The sequence below is a fragment of the Hippopotamus amphibius genome, chromosome 9 (assembly GCF_030028045.1).
Source record: "Hippopotamus amphibius kiboko isolate mHipAmp2 chromosome 9, mHipAmp2.hap2, whole genome shotgun sequence".
NCBI lineage: Eukaryota > Metazoa > Chordata > Mammalia > Artiodactyla > Hippopotamidae > Hippopotamus > Hippopotamus amphibius.
The window spans coordinates 31,904,003-31,928,438 of NC_080194.1; the positions used below are offsets into that span (position 1 = coordinate 31,904,003).

The 24,436-nt window shown below is 42.0% G+C and overlaps 1 protein-coding gene across 2 annotated transcripts in view; it reads right to left on the bottom strand.

Moving 5' to 3' along the window:
- PARVA (parvin alpha) overlaps positions 1-24,436 on the bottom strand; it is a 163,843-nt gene that overhangs the window by 36,348 nt on the left and 103,059 nt on the right. The window contains exons 5-8 of one of the 2 annotated variants that reach the window (XM_057749058.1): positions 13,233-13,373; positions 5,781-5,896; positions 2,196-2,254; positions 593-612 (exon numbers count right to left, since the gene is read on the bottom strand). In XM_057749058.1, the coding sequence (XP_057605041.1) occupies positions 593-612; positions 2,196-2,254; positions 5,781-5,896; positions 13,233-13,373 (336 nt within the window). The remainder of the gene's footprint in view (positions 1-592; positions 613-2,195; positions 2,255-5,780; positions 5,897-13,232; positions 13,374-24,436) is intronic. The other variant, XM_057749060.1, reaches the window with a different exon arrangement.

A 24,436-nucleotide genomic window follows, 5' to 3' on the forward strand; every position in this document is an offset into this window, starting at 1 on the left:
AATCTGAGAGGTGAAAGAGTGGAGGCATATGCAACTGGGAAGGAGACGTCTCCAAGAGGAACCCGGGCTGGAAGCGCTCGTGGTCCTGGGCTGCCTCTCCTGCTCATGGTGAGTAAATCGGAGACAGCCAGAATGGTGATTGTGATCTTGGACTCTTGGACATTCACAGACTTTATAAACAAACCCAAAGTTCTGGGAAAAGGGAGAGGTAGGAGGTGTGATGAGGAAAGGAGCAGCTCTTCTGGAGAAGGGCTTGACAGAGTGGGGAGAGGGGACAGCCCCGAGTGCATATACACAACTCCGGCTTTACCTCCACAATCCGCGTAGAGCAAGACTGCCCTGAAAGTGCCCAGGACCCATCCAGAAGCCCAGCAGTGTCAATGGTCTGGTTACGTGCAAGAGGACTGCAGCTGTGGTTACTTTTCCTCTTCCCACCAGTGCGCTGACCCTCCCTACCAACCGGCCCTGTCACCAGGCTGGCGCAGACACACATGCAGGAAGCAAGCTGAGTGCCTGTTCTTCCCAGCTGCTGCAGAATTAACTAGACCCATTGGCAGTCACCAGCACCAGAGGACAATCTCATGCAACTCACCATGCCGTCCAGAAAGAGCCCTGCAGGAACAAGAGAAAGAAAACAGTGTGACTCTTCTCTCCTCACCTTTGGTTGCAGATCCCCCAAAGCTTCCTTCTTTGGCATTTTATTCTGCACTAAGTCTCCAACCCTGGGTAGTCTTTACCTCATTACCACCTGTTTTCCCCCTCTGCTTTACAGATATACTGGTGTTTGCACAAAGCCTGGTATAAGTGATGCTTAAAGGACTATTTCTCGTCTTAAATAAACTCACATTATTGCTTACAGTTGAGAAAGAATACTGGACTCAGACATTCAGGATTCCCAGCCATGTTTTAGGAGCAGAGCTCAGGTGCCATCCCAGTGTGTTATTTCCTGCTCAGGTTGCTGAGGGCATCAGCTTGGGGAAGTCAGGTTTGACTCTCCTGTCCATCCTGTGATACCCACCAAGCTGCACCTGCCATTGACCTAGAATAGGTTTTCTCAGAGAGGACGGTAACTGGAACCACACTCATAGCAGTGAAGCAGCAAAGCATTAAGAGCACAAGCATTAGGAACAGAGTACCGAGGTTCAAATCTTATAGAGCCATTTGCTTGCTGTGTGACCTCGGGCAAGCTACCGAACTTTTCTGGGCTCCAGGTTGCTTATCCTTAAAATGAGGTAAATGCCTCAATCAGATGTTGTGAGCATTAAATGATTTAATATATAGAACGATTTTAGTATAATTTCTAGTATGTGCTAAATGCTCAATACATTTTTTTCTCCATTCTTATTATGTTGGTTTATTCCAACTGTACAGCTATCACCTATGAAGCAAGATGGGAAGAATGATGAACTTGGAGTTCAAGTCAGGGAGGCCAAGCAGTTTCCTCCTCCACCTCTGGGCTGTGGGGTTTTAGGGGTGTAATCATTGCTTCACGTGCCCCTGTTCTTTCCACTTGCTCTTCTCGTTCAAAGGAATAGAGAGGAAAGTTGGGGGGAACGGATGATACAAACAAAATTTTTTACATGCAGCCAGGGCTCAGGCCTGTCCAGAGATCTCAGAGCCCCACACACCGTCCTTCTCTTTCTGCTTGAGAACAAAACTTCTCTTTCCCATGACAAACCTCTTACATGTTCTGATATTCCAATTTCTTAATGTAAATGGGAAACCAAACAAACAAACAAAAAAACCCCCCAAAAAAACCCAACCCCAAACAATCCACCACCCTAAGGTAGAGAGGGGCTTTCTGGGTCATGGCATGTGACCATATAAATCAGATTCAGAAAAGGAAGAAAAAAACGTCCTTTTGAAGGTTAACAATTGAAATTCAACCCCATGTTCATGGCATGACGATTTCATGCTGTTTGGCTTTTTCGGGCACACTTTTTCCTGGAGTGCCACAAAATTAGAATTTTTCAGTCACGGCTAATTCCCTCTCCCCTCTTCCACCCAAGTTTGTACCTTAAGCATTGAGAGGCATGTTTTGAATGCACGGAAAAGGCTAAACTATAATCATTGGCTGAAGTCTAATCCCTCTTGCAATCCCAATAAATGAAAACTAAATATCAGCAAATGGATGAATTTCGGAGAAACATCTGTGTTCCATTACAGAATCGCTGGCAACAATAGTGTTGACATACTCTGTGTTACCAGTTATTTCCTCTTGGATTTGCCGAGACTGGAGGATTCCTTCTCGTTTCTGAAAACGGGGGGTGGGGAGAGGGTTGGAAGGAGGAGAGAAAAATATGCATTAGAAAAATACAAAAACCTGATTAGCATTCCTGATTCTGAGAAAGTTACTGGCGTTTAAGAAGTGAATCCAGAGACAAGATACTGCTAGAAGTGAACTAAGGCTCCTGATTTCCTGGGACTGGACTGTACCATTCGTACTTAAGTGCAATTGGTGTTTATTCCAAACAAGTCGGCTGTTTCTTGGATGGTGAATCTTTTCTTTCTTTATTGGAAGACATTCTGCTGGAAGCACACAATTTGCCTCCTGGAGAAATCCACAGTAAACCAAATGGAAATGAGGGCCGGGGTGTGTCTGCCCTCCAGTTGGGGCCACAGAGGGATGCAGAGAAACACATTTAACTCAGGGGGCTGGGTGGAGGAACTGAGGCCAACTTGGAGAATTCAGAGGGAGAGTTTTTAAAAAATGTTTAACTAGGGGAGCTTTTAAGTAAGTAGTACAGTCCTCAGGTAACTAGCTTAGTCTCTGAGAAAAGGATAATAAGCACTTTGGAGGTCTGTCTACCCACCCATCTGCCCATCCATCCACCCACCCATCTGTCCATCCATCCACCCATCCTTCCATCCGTCCGTTCATCCACCCACCCATCTGCCCATCCATCCACCCATCCTTCCATCCATCATCTGTCTGCCCCTTCCCATCAATTCTTTCTCTTTCTTCTCCGTTTCATTAATCAATGCCTTCTATGTACAAGCCCCTGTGTTGGACTTAGCACACACTTTGGAACATATAACATAGTTTTAGACCTTGAGGAACTTAGAGTAAAATGGGCTAGATGAACAGGTATACAAGAATGGTTTTCCCCAAACAGTCCTCCTGCTTTAAGCCTCAGGTCCCAGCTCAATTATTAGAGTAGGATTCCCTTTTCCTCTCAAATGTGTCATGGATAATTAATTACATGGTGGCCCCTTAAAGAGGGGAAATGCTGAGTGCAGGACAGGAACAGGTACTACTTTCAGCTGAGAGGGTCAGAGTGACCTTCCAGCGGGGGAGAGATTCTTGAGCTGGAACTTAAAGGACACCTAGGATTTGGCTGGACACAGAGGAGAGATCCCTCCAGTGGGAGGAGTGGCCAGAGCAAAAAGGCAGAGTCAGGAGAGCACAGGCATGTTCAGGAGGCCGTTTCGAGGGGCAGTGGCTGCCGTTGGTCAATTGAGTGCCGGTTTGGAGTTTAAACCTCATTGTGTGGGCGTGGGAGCCAATGAAGTAGTGCTGGGGCTCAGGAAGACCTTCAGATGGGGGTAAGGAGGAAGACGAATTTATCAGGTCCCTACACAATCAGCTACCAGACACTTGGAAGATGGTCTGGACATGGCAGGAGGCTGTCAGAGCAAATCCATCTTCCACAAAGGCTGAGAAGTTTCAAGACGGAGCCTCCAAATCATTAGTGTTTCATCTGAAACCTGCCTTCTCGACCCTCCTGCCCAGGTTTCCACAGCCTTTTCTTTCACATTCCCAATAACCACAGAAACTAGCGTCCTTGCAAAGTACTTTTATAGAAGGAAAGGTAGAGCTGGATAAAGGCCACAAGTGTATCTGGATTAGATTAAAAAGAATGAACTATCAAAGCAAAAAAGGAGGAAAAAAATCAAAATACCATTTAAAAAAGATCCAGGGAGAATAAACCAGGACTTTTTCCAAATTCAGCTTCAACATACGTAAGATTTTCACACGGGGCTAATGGAATCTGTGTCCTTGTCTTGTGAGGCCATTCACAGACATCAAACCTCATCTTCAACTGCATGGAGCATTAAATGCTTGTACACAGAACGGAAAAGAAATCTGGGTTCAGTGACCCCTCACACAGCATCCTGATTCATTTGATCCACTATCTGTCCCCTAAAGAACTCTCCCTATAGTTCAGTGTCTTACAGCCAAATCTGGGTCCTGCTTCTGTGCCTGTTTAACTCGATAAAGCAAAACACCCCATGGAACCTGACATGCCTTGATGCCGTTTTACGTAACACGTCCTCCTTTCTCCCTCATGCTAACAAAACTGCCTGCCTATAACTGAGCTCAAAATAAGGCATGAGACATGGGCTTGCGGTGACCACTGCTTCTCCCCGGCCCTTGCAAATCCTGAATCATAGTTTTAAAAATATAATGAAATGGATTCACACTTTATTGGTAAAAAAAAAAATGACACAATAGAGATGGCCTGGATTCACGAGGAAGATGCTTGTACCGGCATGCTCTGGGCTGGCCACACAGCCATACAATGCTTAGCACCATGCTTGACGCAGTTGAGAGCCCAATAAATGAGGCCACCTGGTCCCTTTCAGTCAGCTGCACTTCGTGTCTGAGCCGCACGCGTCTGCACTGACAGGGGCTGCTGAGAGCCCTCTCTGCTGCTTACGTGTCGCCCTGTCTCCAGGCAGGCAGGGCCAAGGTGTCATATTCCTACTATGCCCCCTCGATGTTTAGCAAGTTAAGAACCCAGAAGGCCTTGGAAGAAATGCTTTTTCATCAGGGCATGGCTGAGCCGCACCCCCACATCCTCCTCCCCTCCCATTCACTTCTGATCCCTGAAAGCTCCGCCCAAAGACCTTTTGTCCCGGAAACTGGCCTGGCCCAGCCTCTCAGGCAAAGCCTACCCGCCCTCCAGGCTCTTCCTCACCAAGGGAGGGCAGAGCTGCCAGACAGAACCCTGGATAACCTTGGATAATCGGGGAGCTGTTCATAAGGGACATTCTCCCTTGCAGCATGTTTATTTGGAAAAGAACAGAAGTCAACAAAATGATGGCCTTTCCCTCAACGGGCATAAAGTTGGAAAATAAAATTGAATTTGAGCATCTAATGGGGTTAGGAGCAGAATGAGATAGTCACGGGGAGACAACATCCCTTCACTGTGGAAATCACACAGCCATGTGTGAATGGAAATTCCACCCAATGATCTGGAAGAGATGACTTGAGACCCCAGCTGTGCGTCTCTGGGCAAGCAAAAAACGGCAGTGCCCTCAACACAGGCACGGCCTGTCAAGGTCTCTCTCAAACACACACACGTATACACGCACACATGCCCTCACGTGCACAGACACCTGCCTCTTCTCAATAACTGTGCCCTGTGTGTTTAACCATAAAATGATTCTCCATGGCTTGCAGGACACACACACAGGGATACATCTTCCTGATCCTACCACACAGACATATACGCAAATACACACATCACACACCCTCAAATATACGTTACACAGGCACCCTCCTGACGAAAGCATGTAAACCCCAGGCACATGCCCCACACAAGGCTGTCCCAGACACAAGCACACGCTCTTCCACCTTTTGTGCACATATTGGAGATAAGCCCACATGCACCGGAAAGCTCACTCACGCCTCCCAACATACAGCACACCCAGACACACTCAGTACTCACTCAGTGGTCCTTCTAGCAAGCTACCCAGTGTGCCTTAGCTCTTGCAGGGACTCAGCCCCCACACCCCTTGAAGGGCGCAGGTGTTTGTTGTGGTTTCTAACTTACCTGGACCACGACCACTTGGATAGAAACATGGTCAGGGAGTCGGATTGGTGCCCGGAAATACTGGGACAGAGCAACCAGCAGATGCAAGATGGCTACCAGGCTCTTGGCATGAACAGCTGAAATAAAAGATGATTTAAAAATTAGAGAATCTTCTTCTAGGATGTAGGCAGATACAAGCAGATATTCAGAGTATAGCAGTACCACACCCAATGTCCCTTTCATCCCACCCCTGCTCATCACAGGCCTCACCCCGGGACCCCTCGGTTCTCAGCCAGCTCCCGTGGATCTGCTTCTCAGATCATGTTACTGCTGGACTGCAGTGTAGTGCTTCTCCACTCTAATCTAAGGTTCCCATCGGCACCCTGACAACAGCTGAATTCTGAGCTCAGATCAGCCCTCTGCCACTCCCGTGTTCTTGTTCGCCCTACACCGCTAACCATAAGCATGTCTGCGGTATCCCCCTCCCTGCCCATCTAACTGTGAACTCCGTGGGTTGTCCCCACTACCCTTGTCCCAAGGCTCTACCCAAAGCAGGCCCTCAATCAATGGACACTGAGTCAGGATACTGGATCCCTTCCTTTGTTCAGGGCTTTAAGACCCTTGAAGGAAGTCATGAGCGACATCTAAAGGACTTTACTGTTCTCATGAGTGCCATATACAGTCAGTGCAGGCAGTGTCCTTTGGGCCAAAGTTGGGAGGGCATGTTCATGGCCCAGGTGGCTTCTATAGCTGAGCTGTGTGCTGGATGTTAGGTCATTCATGCTAGAGAAGGCTGAGTTGTAGTTTTTTCAGTAGATGAGAGGAGAAAGACTGATGTAACGAGCACACACAGCGTCCTGCCTACTGGAGCTTGAGTTCTGAATGGACAACTCTACCATTTATTTACTGAGTACATGACCTTGGGTAGGCCACTCAAGACCCCTGAGCCTCAATCTGCTCAACCTCACACATGGGGATAACAGTACCTATGCAGAAATACAAGTAGGAAGAATTTCCAGACATAATGTAGGCAAAGCTCCTAGCACACAGCAATGCCTAGGAATGGTTGATATTTTTTATTATCACTTATGAGACAGTGCCTGGCATCTAGGTAATTAAACCACATCAACTTTCTCCCCTTTCTTTCATAAAAGGAAAGAGTCCCTAGATACTTTACCTGCCTTCACAGTCCTACCAGCCTCATGGCTCTTCATTACAGGGGGCGTTTAAGGAAGGAACAAAAAATGTCTGTTTTGTGTAGTTAGCATGAACTGGGCCCATTATTAGGGTGTCATTCTGTCAGCCCCAGGATCAATGGATCTGCTCTAACAGAAGCTTTGAGAAATCACCAGGAGAAGGAAATGCTTCAGACAATCCTTGGGAACTCATTAGAGCTTCCTGTTATCACTGCTGCTTCAAAAAAGGTCCTCCACTGACTATGAACAGCAGCTCAACACCACCATCAAGCAGCAGATGAACTGATCCTGACTTGTAGCCTTCCAGAAGGTTTCACTTCTGGGCTTTTGGGCTTTGTCACCTAAGTGCCACCCACAGTTATAGCTTCAAAAAAAGGCACCTGACACGGGACTGACCCACTGACATGATGGACAAAGCCAAAATCTGGGTTTGTTCTTGCAGTCAGAACTGCCACCACCTCAGTCCCGACACGGAGGGTTGTAAGGACATTTGCTACCTCTCCCCTTTTAGTGATGAAAAACAATGCTGAAAAAGCTGTGGTCAGAAAGGTTGTTCTCACACACCGGTGACATTGTATGTTACCTTGACTGTCTTGTAAGCCAAGTAGAGCTATACTGTAGGCATCATACAGATGTCAGACTCTTTCAGTGAGAGCTCTGTCCTCCTAAGTGTTTTTTCAAGAGAAATAATTACACAGTTTTTTTTCTCTCTCTCTCACACAGACATACAGGCTACATATAAAAAGATGTTAATTAATAAATGATGGAGAGGGTGTAGAGAAAAGGGAACCCTCCCACACCGCTGGCAGGAATGTAAATTGGTGTAGTCGCTATGGAGAACAGTACGGAGGTTCCTCAAAAAAACTAAAAATTGAGTTGCCATATGATCCTGCAATCCCATTCCTGGGCATATATCTGGACAAAATTATAATTTGAAAAGATACATGCACTCCTATGTCCATAGCAGCACTATTTACAATAGTCAAGGCCTGGAAACAATCTAAATGTCTATTGATAGATGAATGGATAAAGAAGATATAGTGTGTATACACACACACACACACACACACACACACACACACACACAAAATGGAATACTACTCAGCCATAAAAAGGAATGAAATAATGCCATTTACAGCAACACAGATGGACCTAGAAATTATCTTACTAAGTGAAGTAAGTCAGAAATAGAAAGATAATACTTATATGTGGAGTCTAAAATATGACACAAATGAACTTATCTATGAAACAGAACGGACTCACAGACAGAGAGAACAGACTTGTGGTTGCCAAGGGGGAGGGTGGGTAGGGGAGGGATGGACTGGGAGTTTGGGATTAGCGTATGCAAACTATTATATATAGAATGGATAAACAACAAAGTCCTCCTGTGTAGCACAGGGAACTATATTCAATATCCTGTAATAAACCATAATGGAAAAGAAAAAGAGATGTTACTTATTGTGTAATATATTATCATTTAAAAAAAACTGGGAAACGTACATCCAAGTGAAAGAGGATAGTTGACCAATGGTTTTCAAAATTTTTTAAATTAAGCAGAGAAATCCTTTGTTCTAAAAGCCATCAGGCAAAACTGATAAAAAAAACAGTACAACTGCTCTGGTCCCTTTGTCCTAACTACAGCCTGCCCACAGCTGCTTCTCTTCTCCTCAGTGATGCTTGAGTTTTTCCTTGCAAATCCCTAGGTTGGGCCAAGCATGGTGTAATAGTCACTGCTTTAATAAATTATGGTACATCCACATAATGAAATAGTTTGCATGCATTGAAAATCATTGTTAAGACAATGTAGCTATAGATATTAATATGTTAGAGACCTAGAAATATATATATTTATGAATTTATGCATATATACACATATATTTGTGGATATATATACACACATACATATATATCAATATACATACACATGTACATACATACACAAATATGCACGCGTGCACGCGCGCACACACACACACACAAAGCATGTACTTGTGGCCAAGACTTGGAAAGGAAAGTAAAAAAAAAAAAAGTTATGCTATAGTTGAAAGATTTTCTTTTCCTGTTTCAAATGTTTCTTTAGAATAGAGACATGTTATCTTTTCAATTAAGAAAACTTCTAATGACCTTTGCATATCCGGGTACTCTCATCATGGCCATCTCTCAGCACATCTCCTGGGAGTCTTCTCCCTGATGCCAGGCAGAATCCAGGGCCACTGTGCTCCTGCACTGAACTGAAAACGTGCAGAATGACAGCAGGGCCGAGAAGCCAAGACGCTGAGGTATAAACTGGACCCTGCAGCAACTTGCCAAGAGGGTCACTCTAGTGCTGGAAAACCTTTTCAAAGGAGCTGCTGAGTCAAAAATAGTCCTCGAAACATGAACTGTGGTGGAAACAGAAACGTGCAATTCTGGGGGAGGCAATTTGACAATATGTGATAGGACCTTAAAATGTACATATTCTTTGGCCTTAAACTACCACTCCTAGGTATTCATCCTTAAGAAGTAATTATGTCTATGAGCAGAGAGAACTTATCAGGCTGTATCGATATTAGTGAAAAAAATGGGAAAAAGTCTTAAACTCTATCAGTTAAGTAAATTATGATACACCCAATTCTATGTCATATAATATTAAGTGACATATAGAAGAATATATAGTGATCTGCAAAGATATACATCTTCTAAATAATATATACAGGTTGATATCATCTTCATAAAAATAAAACAATGTATTTTATACATAAAGTATGTACACACATTTTATTCATTTATTGATGTATTTATTTCTTACACACACACACACACACACACACACACACACACACACACACACACACACACACACACACACACACACGACTTGAAGGAACACACCATAAGGCTGACAGTGCCTGTATCTGATGGGCAGCTCGTGGGGGCAGTATGTGTGCGCTTAGCACACAGGCTCTGCAGCCAGCCAGACTCTCTGGGTCTCATTCCTGGCTCCACCACTCACCCCCTCCCCACCCCCCATGTAACCTTGGATAATGACACTCCTTTAGCAAATAGTATTGTGCTTAGTATTGCCAGTCACTTTTCCAGGTTTTAGGGATTTACCAGTAAAGAGACAAAAATCCTTGCCCTCAGCAAGCTTGCATTCATTGTTTCTTAACCTCTCTATGCCCTGACTTTCCCATCTGTAAAATGGGGACAGTAGAGTTCTTACCTCAGATGGTTGAATGAGGATTACACGTATCAAAATATGTAAAGTGTTTAGATTAGTACAAGGCATACAAGCACCATAAATATGTTAGACTTTGTTTAAATCTCTTCTGTATTTTCTAAATTTTCAATAACGAAAATTATTGTTATGAATAAAAAAAAATTGAAAAGGAAGAACTCCCTAAAACCCTGGATCAAAGACCTTGGGAACGCAGCAGCTGTCCCTGCCACCTTTATCCTGAGTGGGAAGATGACACAATGTCCTCAGAAACGGCCAGGGAAGATAACAGAGAGAGGAGGGGCTGGAGCCTGACCTGGAGTTGTGCCTGCCGCATTCCTTATCGCAGAAACCACTGCTGCCCGAAGCCCTGGGGCATCGCAGGGGGCTGGCCACCGAGATATTTATTCCCTCTGACCTAGTAATTCCTCTCAGTTCTGGAAATCTATCTGACGAGAGTAATTCAAGAGAAGCAAAATGTGTCACAACCTAACATTTAACTTGGCACTATCTGATATTAGCAATAAGCTGGAAAACATCCTAAAAGGATCAATGTCAGCATAGAGTTTACGTTAACTATGGGATATCCACCCCAGGAAATAGAACAGCTATCGAAAATTATAACTACGAAGACCACATGTGACTATAGAAGATGTGTATGATGTAATATTAAGAAGAGATAACAAAATGAGTTTGTATATGCCTTCATCAAGAAAAAATATGAAAAAATGTGCATTGATGTGGACAGTAACATCAAAAAATGAAAACAGCCAGATGAGAGTGGTAATACGAGTGATTATTTTACTCGAACACATTTCCCCATAAGAAATGAAAGTGAACGCGAACCCCAAACGAATCACTCAAAGCCACTGAAGACAGTGGTTCTGATGTGGCTTTAAAAAATTCCGTTCTCAAGCCAGGCAAATGGTTTGGGGGTGGGGAAGATGGAATGAGGGATGTTTCAAATCAAGGAAATGTCTTCCAGGAACGGTTCTAGAAAGGTGGGAATATTGTGGCCCTTGGAAATGAGGCCAGTGTGCAGATGACAAGAAGCGAGGCTGAGGAAGCATGAAGTATACAGGTGGCTGGAGAGGCAGGTGGGAGACCAACCAGACGTTATGGGTTCATTGGCACCCCCCAGCCTCAGATTCATATGTTGTAGTCCTAACCTCCGGTCCCTCTGAGTGCGACCTCATTTGTAAAATCTTTGCAGATGTGATTAGTTAAGATGAGGTCATACTGGAGTAGGGTGAGCCCCTAATCCAATATAACAAGTGTCCTTATAAAAAAGGGAAATTTTGGACCCAGAGATATGCATAGAAGGAAGATGATGTGAAGAAATACAGCAAGAAATCAGCCCTCTGAGAGCGAAGGAGAGAGGCCTGTAACAGCTCTTCCCTTGCAGCCCTCAGAAGGAACCAACCTACCAACACCTTCATCTCAGACTTGTGGCCTCCTGGACTGTGAGCAAATAAATTTCTGTTCTCTAAAAATGAACAAAACAAAACAATTCCATTCTTCCTATTTCCCAAATTGGCTTCCATGATAAATGAAAAGGTGTTTTGAAACAACAAGGTCCTATGGTATAGCACAGGGAACTATGTCCAATATTCTGTGATAAACCACAATGGAAAAGAATTTTAAAAAAGAATGCATATATAACTGAATCACTTTGCTGTACAATAGAAATTAACACAACATGGTAAATCAACTATACTTCAATTAAAAAAGAAAAAAGATACAATGTGTTTTGTTTTGGAGGGGTATATAGAGGTGGGCCATATTCAGGGGAGTGGGAAATAGGATGAAACAAAGCTAAGCAGAGGTCACCACCATAGGACTTTCATGCTTATTACTATTATGGATTTCCAAAATGCAGTTACATTTCCCAAACTAGTGACAGGCCCCTTTCCCCTCCCCCACTGAACACTAACAGCATTCCTGGGACACGGGGCAGCATCTAGGGCCCAGAGCTGTGGCCTCGCCTCCTCCCGCCCTCGGGTGTCTCCTCTACTCAGCAGAGGATGCCCTGTTCCCAGCGCTGTGTGCTGCTTGAGGCAGCTTATCACGCTGTGCAAGCAAAGGTGTAATTATGCTGAAGGAGGTACTTGGCATCTCGCCTCCGATGTTAGATGCTAGGAACCTGCTGAAGAGATTGCCACTGGCAGCTGCTGGGTCTCTGACTTGGAGAGGTGAAGATTCCCTTTTCTTTCCCCAAGTCTGAAAGGTGGTTTTTTGTGTTTTTTTTTGGCGTGGCGAAGGCACAGTGAGATGTCCATTTTAAGTTGTATACATCAGATACAATAAGATATAATGTTCAACCCCTTAATACTTAGAGGCAAAAACCACAAAGTCATTTTGTTAATCTAAATTCATATTTTTGTCTATTACAAGGAACAAAACAACTTTGGGCTCCCTGTGGGAAATATGTTGTTGCTACTGTATTCATCCAAATCTGCTGCTTTCATGTCGACTCTGATATGGACTCGACTGAGTCCACGTGAGATAGCCAGGCCCTTGAGGCAGCAGAAGAATGAATGGTTTACACTTTATGAGATCCTTGAGCTACGCTAGCATGAAAACCTGAATTTAAAAATCCTATTCCCGTGCCTGTGCTCTCAGCCACATCTCTGCTCCCTCTGGACAGTACGGGGGGTGAGAGGAAGGGCGTAGGTGTAGGAACAGAGCAAAGTCTTTGCCCCCTGCTTCTCAGCTGCCGGAACCAGGGATCTCTGCTTCCCAGAGCCTCAACAAGCTGGAGACAAGAGTTTTCTCAAAAGGTTGTTCTGGGACTCAGAAGTGGCTCAATGAAGAGGAGCTTCCTTCCCCACCAATCTCACATGAGGTTTCTACGGAAAGCCTGTTACAGAAAAGGCACACTAGGTTTTGCCATTTTGCCATTTTTCTCAGCTGTCTTTGGATGGTGAACTTTCTTTCTTAGGAAAGGCCCATCGCGTTCAGAGATACGTGGGTTTGCACCCCCCCGGGGCCTCCCAGCTTACGATGCGACTTCCTGGGGAAACCCCGCGGGAGACACCACACGTGTCATGTAGCAGTCGCGTTTTCCTTTGCAAAACTCACTGTCTACATTCCACTTGATGCTCCTGGGAGGAAGTTTCAGGGTTTCGTTGATCTTCTCCAGGACAGTCTGCAGCTTTTGCTTCTGGGCAATCTCTGACTGGGTGACCTCAGCGACGTTCAGCTTCTCACTCTCAAGTTTCTCTAGGGTGACAAGGGCAAAGAGAACAGCTGTGACTCTCGCTGCAGACAGCCCTACCCCGCGCACTCAGGCACACACCCACTCACTCACTAAATACACACTGAGCACCTAGCGTGTGTTGCTCTCCCCTCCTCGTCTGGTGCTGGCGCGGGTGGTACCAGTATGTACTGTGAAAACCTTGTGATTGCGTCTTGAATCCCCAAATCATAAGATCCCAGGACCACTGAAGGAGAGCATTTAACCCAGCTTGTCACATTTGAGCTCTTTCTCCTTTTTCTGGGGTTTCCCCTCTTCTTCTCACTTCTGTCTTCTTCTCCAAAGACATTCCTGGGCCCCAGCGAGATAGCCTTCTGTGCTTCCCCTGGGCAGTGGTCAAGTTCTTATCCAAGGTATTTTGAACACTCCTGTAGTATAATATGTGTCCTGTTGAATTGCATTTATGTCTTAAGAAACTTCTTTCCTTTTAAACCCACCTGGAAGGTTAACTAGTTTGATATGTCCTATTTCATTAATTCTAATGCACACAGCTCTCCACATTTTAACATCCCTGAAATCACGCTGTGTCTTAAAATTGATGGCATCCTGCAACTGCTGACAGCCAGGTGTAAGGTAAAAGAGTTACCATTGCTTCCATGTGCATGAATTTGGTCATAGCTCTTCATAGTGTGGTCACTTCCGTGTCTTAATAAGCCTACAAGATGCTGTACAGCAGAAATTAACACAAGATTATAAACCAACTACACTTCAATAAAATAAATTTTAAAAATGCCTACAAATGCAATTTCAAAAAGTAGAACATAAAAATTCTAAGCAATAAGAAAGCATCGGCTAATACTTTGAAGCTTTTTTTCCTCTGAGTGGTACTTATACTGGTGTGTTTTAAAATCAATGGTTCTTATATGCAATGACATAACCCCTTAATACTTAAAGGCAAAAAAAGTCTAATTATTTTATTAGTCTAAATGTATATTTTCATCTTAAAGAACAACTTTGGATTCCTTAATGGAAAATATGTTGTCTACTGTTGAATTCACCTAATTCACTCTCTACAACTCATTCAAGGATAGAACGACTCTCTGAAACATATTTAAAATGTCTTTTCTACTCATTTTAAAGGGCTGCCATTACAAACTAAACTTCACTGTATATCAGTGTTTCCCTTATGGCTTACTTTATTTTATTTTTCAGTAGTTGTAGCTCATCCAAGTCAAATGCCCTTTGAATAATTCTTTGAAGATGAAGTTGCCCAGTGGAAAATTTCTGCAGGTTCTGTGGATTTAAGAATTCTTTTCAGTATCTTGATAGGATGATCTCAAGTTATTTTTACCTGTGATAGCCTAAAAAGTTATCGTTCTCTTTTCTTTAGTTGCTTGATACCATCATTCTTTATTTCTAAAGTTCAGAGATTTAACAAGCATATATATAAATATCTTTCTCATGAATGTTAAACCTTCTAAAGAAACGGTTGCCTTTTCCACTTTCAGGCTATGAATTATTACCCTGGATCCTCTCCAACTGAAGAAATGACAAGATGTTTTCATGCTACACTGCAACTACCAGCGTTTAATAGAGGTACACTGGCCATTGGTAGAGGCTGCCCAAGGTACTCGGTTAAAGAAACTTCTGAAGCTTTCTCTTGGCTCTGTGGTATCAGTTGTAATGTCTCCTCTTTCATTTCTGATTTTATTTATTTGAGTTCTTTTTCTTGGTGAGTCTAGCTAAAGGTTTGTCAATTTTGTTTAGCTTTCACAAGAACAAGCTATTAGTTTTGTTAATATTTCTTTAGTCTCGATATATGTCTCAAACATCAAGAGTATCTTTCTACATCAATACATATCAATATAACTCAATCTTTTTAAGGAAAAATGAATAATATATTACAGAACTTATTCAGCCATTCTCCTGTAGATATGTAGTCAGTCTTATATTCCACTTTTTCCCTATTTGTAATAAAGTTGCTGTAAACATCCTGTGTGTGTGTGTATGTATTACCAACTGATTATTACTGGTAAAAAAAAAAGCTGTTGCCTTATAAATTTTCTTCTTGAATACAGTCATCTTACCAAATCCCCTTATTATTGTTTGAGTGTTCAGAATTCTCTGGGTATGAAAATAACACGAAACACGGTTGTCTCTATTTTGTAAGCTTATATCATATTTCAATTTTATGATATTTTAAGATAGAAGATTTGAGAGCCTCTTCTGCTATTTCTGTCCTTCACATTATTTTAAAAATATTCACAAGGAAGGGAGGGAATACGGGGATATGTGTATAAAAAAACAGATGATTGAACTTGGTGTACCCCCCAAAAAAAAAAAAAAATTCAACCCTCAAAATTTAAGAGATCTACTCAAATATTCCTATAGTTAATAATTTCATTCAGTGTTGCTAAGAATTTAAAGATAATTTCTTTTTACAGTCTCTTCATTTTCTTCTTTTTTCTATAAATTTATTTATTTATTTATTTTTTGGCTGTGTTGGGTCTTTTTTGCTGTGTGCGGGCTTTCTTTTTAGTTGCTGTGAGTGGGGGCTACTCTTCACTGTGGTGCGCAGGCTCCTCATTTGCCGTGGCTTCTCGTTGCGGAGCACAGGCTCTAGGCATGTGGGCTTCAGTAGTTGCAGCACATGGGGTCAATAGTTGTGGTGCATGGGCTTAGTTGCTCCACAGCAGGTGGGATCTTCCTGGAGCAGGGATCAAACCGGTGTCCCCTGCATTGGCAGGCAGATTCTCAACAACTGCGCCACCTAGGAAGCCCTTCTTTTTTCTTTATTCAGCTAATTTCAGCTAGCTCTATGAAAATCTTCTATTGCTAAAATTTTTTTATTCTTTCAGGAAATTGTTTCTCTCATGTTTTTATAGTTCTGCAAATCGTGCATCATTAGTTTAACTTGTTATAAAGTACCAGGCATGATTTTGAAATAGGATGTTATTTAGAAAATTTTCTCAGGTAGGATTATTTGCGAATCTTTCAGTTGTTTTTGAAATTAGCATCCAAATATGCCTTTGTAGAGATTATTTACAGAAAACAATGAAACACTATTCAAAAAGTTCTAAAGTATCAACACAGGGCAGAATAAACTCAATTATTCTGAATGATAGAAGGACTGAAATGTTCTAACAAACACAGTTGCCATATATATCATACTATATTAATGTAACCACCAGTCAAAGAATTAGAATACGTAAAATACTCCTCCCAGAAGGAATAATTCCTAAGTTATATTTTTGTTTCCAAAAACATGGAGAGGGTTAGTTAAAAAAAATTTTTTTTTTATTGCATCATGGTCAAAGAATGTGGTCTGTATAATAACTTGTTGAGACTTACTTTGTGGACATAGTCAAATTTTCTAAGTGTTCCATGCAGTTGAAAGAATGGGAATACTCCAGTATGGGGATGTTGCTCGTTAATTATACTGTCCAGATCTTCTCTAGCCTTATGAACTTTTTTCTTAATGTGTTATTAAGAGAAATATGTTAATGGCAGATTTGTCAAGTTCTTATAATTCTGACTAGCATTTTTAATTTTTATATATTTAATGCACAAAAGTGGGTTAGGTTTAAAATGTCCATATTTTCCTAGTAATTTTAGCCTCATTAATATGTAAAGACTCTCTGTATTAATGCTTCTTCACCTTAAAGTCTATTTCATTTGATCTTAAAAGTTACCCCAGCTTTATTTTAATTAGTATTTGTCTATTATATATGATTACTTCCATTCTTTTTCCTTCAACCCTTTTGTATCCTCATATGTTAAGACTATCTCTAGTAAATAGCATACAGCAAGATTTTATTTTGTTATCTAGTCTGACAGTCTTTGTCTTTTAAATGGATAAAACCAATTTACATTGATTGGGTTTATGAATATACTTGGATTCACTTCTACCAACTTATTTTGAACTTTCAACTATTCTACTTTTCTGATTCTTTTTTTAAAAATTAAGTAGTTTATTTATTGGCTGTGTTGGGTCTTTGTTGCTGCGCGTGGGCTTTCTCTAGTTGTGGAGAGTGGGGGCTACTCTTCCTTGCGGTGCACAGGCTCCTCATTGTGGTAGCTTCTCTTGTTGTAGAACACAGCCTCTAGGCACTTGGGCTTCAGTAGTTGTGGCACATGGGCTCAACAGTTGTGGCTCGCAGGCTCAGTAGTTGTGGGGCACAGGCTTAGTTGCTCCATGGCATGTGGGATCTTCCCAGACCAGGGATCGAACCCGTGTCCCCTGCATTGGCAGGTGGACTCTTAACCACTGTGGGAAGTCCCAACTTTCCTTATTCTTTACGTCCCCCTTCCATCCTTGCCGCCTCTTAGATTAAGGTTTCTATTCCCGCTCATTTCATTTTCTCCCCATTAAAAGTAGGGAGGTTTTAATAACACTCTGTTTTATTATTTTAGTGACTTCCCTAGAAAGTGTATCACGTGTATTTAACTTCACAGAATCTTACGCTAGTCTCTTTATCCACATACTAGATAATACAAGGACTCAGCACACTCTAATTCAAACCACTTTTCCTGACTTAAGTGCTGTAGTTGTCTGGGATTCTGATTCCTTATTTTTTGTTGCATTTCAGATCTTTTTTTTTTGGGGGGGGGGGTTCATTTTCCTTCTTTGTGGAGAACACCCTTTAGAATTCTTTTTAGTGAGGGTCTGTTGGTAGTAAACCCTCTCACTTCATGTTTGCTTAAAATGCCATAATTTTTTCTCCATTTTTGAAAAATAGTTTTTGGGTTTTGTTTTCTTTTGTTTTTTTGTTTTTTTCCTGGATATAAACATGTACGTTAACAATATTTTCCTGCACTTTGAAAATTTCATTCCCATGGCTTTGGGATTCTATTGTTCCTGACAAAAGACAGCTTTCCGTCTGTTGTTCCTTTATAGGTAATCTCTTTTATCTTTCTGCTTTTAATCATTTGTCTTCAGTGTTCTTAGGTCTCATTATGAAGATTTCTTGTTATTTATCCTGTTTGGGATTCCCTAAGACTCCTGAATCTGAAACTTCACACTTTTCATCAATTCTGGAAAATTTTAATTCATTATGTCTCTAAGTATTGTCTATACTCCTTTCTCTTTCTTTTCTCCTGCTAGAATTCCAATTAGCCATATGTTGGATTTTCTTAATCTCTATGTCTTTTAATTCTCATTTTCTACTCCATTGTCTTTCTAATACTGCATTCTGGGTAATTTCTTCAATGCCATCTTCCAGCTCATCAATTCCTTCTTCAGCTGTGTCTAATCCATTGAGGTGTCTAATTTCATTATTCTATGTTTTCCCATTTCTAGAAGTTCTATTTAGTTTTCTCTCATATCTGCCTGTCCAATTTTGATAGTTACTTGTTCTTTTATCATCCTTTCAACAGTCTTAAAACTTTTATTTTGACATATTAAGTATATTTTATCTTCCATAACTGATCAATTACTAATATCCACAGCATTTGTGGGATGAATCTGCAGTTTATTGTTTTGGTTGATGCTGCTTATGGTGGCTTCCTTTCATGTGTTTGTTGATTTCAATTTTGACCTCATTTGCCTTGGAATTTTATCTCTGGGAATTTTTTGTGGCCTGGGTTTAAAGTTCATTCCTTTAAAGAGGTATATGTTCACTTCTGCCTTGGGGAACACTAATAACTTGGAACAACTTTTAACTACATTTTCAGCTTGAAGCATTTAAAGTCACATAAGTGCTGTGAATCCTAGTCCTAAAATCTGTGTGAGTACAGACATTTGATAAGGAATTATCAGTGCAGACTTTTTCTTTGTCCTGTTCCATTCATATCCAAGGCTGAGATGGACATTTATCCTCACTGCCCCCTCTGTGGGACAAGATTTTCCAGTTTACCCCCTGAGAGTATTACCCTTCAGAGACCCTGGCTTTATTCAGGGGTCTCTGATCCAATTCCCCTTCCTTTCAGACTTCAGGCTGTGTGTCTTGACCCTGTAAGTGTGAGCCATTAAACCTCAGGCTAAGGAGGACATTAGAAATTAACACTTATTTTACTGGATTTACAATTCCTTGTTGTTTTTGGCATCAGTAGGATTTCCTTCCCTTCCAGTTTAGGCATGAAATACAAAAATATGTTTTTTTAAGGCTTATCCAGATTTTTAAGGTATGCAGACCAAGAGGATTTGTTTGAACATTTAGTTAACCATAATGTTCAACATAAAAATCTATTTCCTTATCTTATTACATTAGCTTGCATATCCAAAACACTTATAATGGTGGTGATAGCCAACATCTCTGACTTGTTCCTGATACCATGTCTTTGATATTTCACTGTGTAATGTGTTCACTGTTAGGTTTTGTATAAATGGTCTTTACCATATTTAGGTGGTTTCCTTTTCTTCCTATTTTACTTGGGATAGCTGTTGAAATGTGTGAAGTATTATTTGACATCTACTGATAGGTTCAGTTTTGCTACTGAAATTTACACATGTACTCTACCACTTTTTATAAAATTGAGAATATGCAAACATGGAAAAAAATTCAAGTTATGAAAATTAAGTCCCCTCTTCCCATTGCACTCCCAAGTTCCCTAGTTCCAAGCTATAGAGAGTTTATTGTGACTTACCAGAGATATTCTCTACATACTCCATCATTAGAGTTGTCTCAATGCACACACACAGTGACATATATATATATACACACACACAGTTCTGCACTTTTTTTTACTTAGTAAGACACTCTAGAGAGCTTCTCTACTACTTACAAAAGAACAAGAATAAAAAGACTTTCACTTAGCTTTTGAGTTTTTCAGAGACCAGAAAAAGTCTCGTCCAGTTTAAGAATAGCAGCATACATTATCTTCAATTATCTTAGAATCAACGACTATCATAGCAACACCTAAGTCAGTGCTGTGCAAAAGTACTTTCTGCTATGATAGAAATGCTCATTTCTGTACTATTCAATATGGTAGCCATTAGACATATTTGGCTAGGGAGCATCTGAAATGTAGCTGGTGTGACTAAGTAAATGAATTTTTAATTTTAGTTACTTTTAATAGCTACATGTGGTTAGTGGGTACTGTATTGAACAGATCAGCTGTAAAGTTGTACAGGCCATCTTCCTGGTTTTACAGAAGAGTGACCTGAGCTGCAGAGAAATGTTTTAGTGGCACAACCAGGATTGGAACTCAGATCTCCTATCTTTCTCTTCATTCCTCTTTCAATTTTAGCATAGCTGCTACTTCAGCCTAAGTACTTTTTGGAGTATGGGGAGGTGACTCTCAAAAAAATATGACCAAACCCTTCAAGACGCCACTCTTCCTGGGACTCAGGGAGTCACCCCTATTTAACATACACCACTTAGAGTCAGCCTGGTTTACTTCAGCTGCTTATTCCCTACATCACCAGGTTCTCTTAAAGCTTTTCCCCATCTTTACTGCCACTCCTCTAGTTCGACACCATCATTATCCTGTAAAAAGATGCCTTGCTGGAGTTTCCTTTACTGCCTGTAAGCAACCCTCCTGCTGCTCCTATTTCTGATCATGTTGTTTTGCTCAGAAGCTATCAGCAGTTACCACTGCCCACTGAGCACAGTCTAAAATTTTTAGTGCAAGGTCCTCTATAATACAAGCTCATCTTTCATTAAACAAATTTCTAATTTTAGAATGGTTTTTAGATTTATAGAAGAGCTGAAATGGCAGTTCAGATAGTTCTGACATATCCTAAATCCAGGTTCACCTATCGTTCGCCTCTTACATTACTATGGTACATCTGTCACAACTAATGAACTGACATTGGCATATGACTGTTAACTAAGCTTCATATTTTATTTCGGTTTCACTAGTTTTCCCCTAACACCCCTTTTCTGTTCACACCTACTCATCACTACTCACCTGGTCTCCTCTGTTCTAGGATCATTTTTTCAGAGATGCCTGGTTCTTCAAGACCTTGACAGTTTTGAGGAGTACCGGGTTTTTCCTATGTTTTTCTCATGGTTAGACTGGGTATTTGGGAGAGGAAGACCACAGAGGTGAAATGTCCTTTTCATTGCATCCTATCAAGGGCACATGCTATTAACATGACATCACTGGTGATGCTAACTTTGATTTGGCCAAAGTAGTGCCTGTACGAGTTTTCTTCACTTCATACCCTGATCATTGGAAGCCAGTCACTAAATCCAGTCCACTTAATGGAAGGGGAGTTAACCTCTATGTCCTTGAAGGAGTTATAAATTAATAACTTATTTGTAATTATTCTGTAAAGAAGATTTGTCTCTTCTCCCTCATTTATTTATTCAGCCCTTTATTGATATCAACATGGACTTAAGGATATTTATTTTAGACTTAGGGTTATAATCCAATATTATTATTACTCATTTTCTTGCTCAAATTATTCCACCTTTAGCCATTGGGAGCTCTTTCAGATGGGCCCTGAATACTTTCAACATGCTGCCCCAAAGATATATATTTTTTGCTTACTGCCTCTTTTTGGCACTGCAAGATATTCCAGGCTCATCTGTATGTCCTGCTCCAGTCCTAGAGTCTGCCAATACTCCTGAGCCCTGGTTTCTATTATTGGAGACCAGTGTTAGAAGTCAAGGTCTGGGTGCGGCGTCCCATCTTCTTCGTTAGCCACACACCCCACTCAACCAGTCCTGATGGTCACCTACCCATGTGCTCCTGTTTCTATGACACTCTCTCTCCACTCACACTGAAATCCACCAGGGCTTACCAGCAACATTTTTTTTTACTAGAATGTTCTTCTCCTCCTTCATCTGGCCGAAATTCTAAAGGCAACACTGTGACGTATTTATTTCCATATTCCTAAACTCAGCAGTAGCACATAGCAAATCAAATGGCTATTGCTTGATGAACATTAATTGACTAGATTAAGGTCAGTGTAAGATGTACTCTTTAGGGTCTACCAGGGAAAAAGACACACACATACCCAACACAAAACAAAAACTCTCCTGCAGAGCCTTTATGCCTAAGGTCTCATGCCTAAAGAAAGATAACCTGTTTCAGTCATGTGCTATTGGGAAAACCAGAAGGGAGAGCCTTATGACTTATATTCCTCAGAACAGGCCTTTTCTGTTCCCAGTTACACACACATGTTCAAAGATAAGGATCAGGGGAATCAGACATGCCATATGGGAACTTGCAGAGCTGTCCCAAGTCAGGAAACCTCAATAGGAAACAGGCAGCAGTCCATGGTCAAATGAAATGATGATCTGTGGTAGGCATGTCCCTAGAATCCTTCGCCTCCTGCCTCTTTCACTCAGTCACGTCTACCTCCTAGGTGCCGGGGATGCAAATATAGCAAGGTAACCACGGATGCACCTGCATACTGAGATGCTGAGAAATGCATCCCAACTTCAAACCATTCTGTGGCTTTGTTATTGGGGGTAAAAGTATACCCAGGGGAACTGAGGATATTGCTTTTATCAGTCACCCTGAGAAGAGGCTAATCCTGGGATAAAAGCTGAGATGAATTTTTGGCACAGGATAGAGAGAAACTTCCTCTTCATTCTGGGGGGTGGAAAGCTTTTGTTCTGAGAGATGGAAAGGGCTGGAGCCATTGTCGTGAGAGGAGGGGGTGGGTACCATAAAGAGGCAGGCCAGAATGGCCAGCACCTGATTTTTCCCAGGTGGCGGCACCAACAGTACAGAGGAATGGCCAGTGTCGGGAAGAGGGGCCCATAACGCAGAAGTTGCGGTCCCTGGTCTTCCTGGATGCTGCTGCTGCCCCTCCCCAGTGCTCCCTGCATTCACCCGCCGCTGCAGGCCACTCTCAGCACGCTGATGGTTCCCATCTCCCGCCCTGAAGCGCTCCCCTTCTCTACCGGGAGTACAATCCAGGGGTTCTTAATTCCTACACAATCCTCAACCACAGAGTGATGGGAGCTGTAGGATAAATGCCTCTGCTCCCTGTCCTGAGCAGGGCGATTTTGAGGGGTGATACCCCTAGTTGCCAACAGAGCTGTCATCCTTTTAAATGTACCCTTAATGGCATTTCTCTCTTCCTCTCTTACATTTCCCACTGGATAATTTTGTACTTTTTAAGATCACCCCTCACGTAAACTTCTTGCACCTAAGTCCTTGTTTCAGCATCTGCTTTCAGGAAAATCTCAATGCAGATCAGCTGCCAGGGCAGGAGGGAAGATGCAGAGAACAGAGGCAGCAGTGGACAGCTGGGTTAGGCAGCTTGGAAAGGTGGACCTGAGAGAGGCTCTGCCAGGAGAATTTCCCAGACATGCCTAGGGACTCAGAAGGGCAAATGATTGGGCACTGATGCTGAGCAAGTAGCATCTGGCCACACAGAGGAGCACTAGGTATCATGCCGCTCTCTCAGAGCTCATGGTCAGAGAGCACCCAGCCAGCCAGTCTACCTGTCACCTCCAGGATTCTCACCTATTCAGAATTTCACTGTAACAATAACACACACACTACCTTTGGTCCAGAGATCCCTGCCTCAGAATCTTGCTCATTTCCAGGTTGAGTCCTTGGCTCCACAATGTCATCAGCATAGCTTCCTAGATTCAAGGTCCATATTCTGCTCCCGAGATGTGAGTCGGTACATCTGGACTCCTGGAGGTCCCTATGTCATTTTTATCTTTTTCTAAATGGCCAGTATTTCATAGTTTACTAATCCCAAACTCAGCCCCCTCCTACTCTCCATGCCCAGCCCCAGTACAATTTGAAGCTGAATGTCAGGAAATGATCATGCCTAATTCACCTTAGTACTGCCAGGTCATTGTACCATACCTGCACACGCATGTTTATTTGTGTGACATGTAGCAAGTTAAAAACACTAAGTAATGTGCCCAGATATTGATCTCTAAACACCATTCTCTAATAAAAGAAACAGGCTTCTTGGAGAAGTAGTTGATTCTAGGGCCAGAGTGAAAGTGAAATACAAGATAAGCTGGGAGCATCTTATGATATTAGAAAGTAAAGAAGTGCTAAGAAAAAAAAATATGGGGCAGCCTGTCCAGGAAGTGCCCAGGAGCCAACCTGAAAGAGCTCCTAGTGGTCAACGTGGGAAATACATGAGCAAAACGTGAATAATGATAGTATTGATGATAATCTAAAGTATAAAATAAGTATCCTTGTATCCATACTGAATAAATTT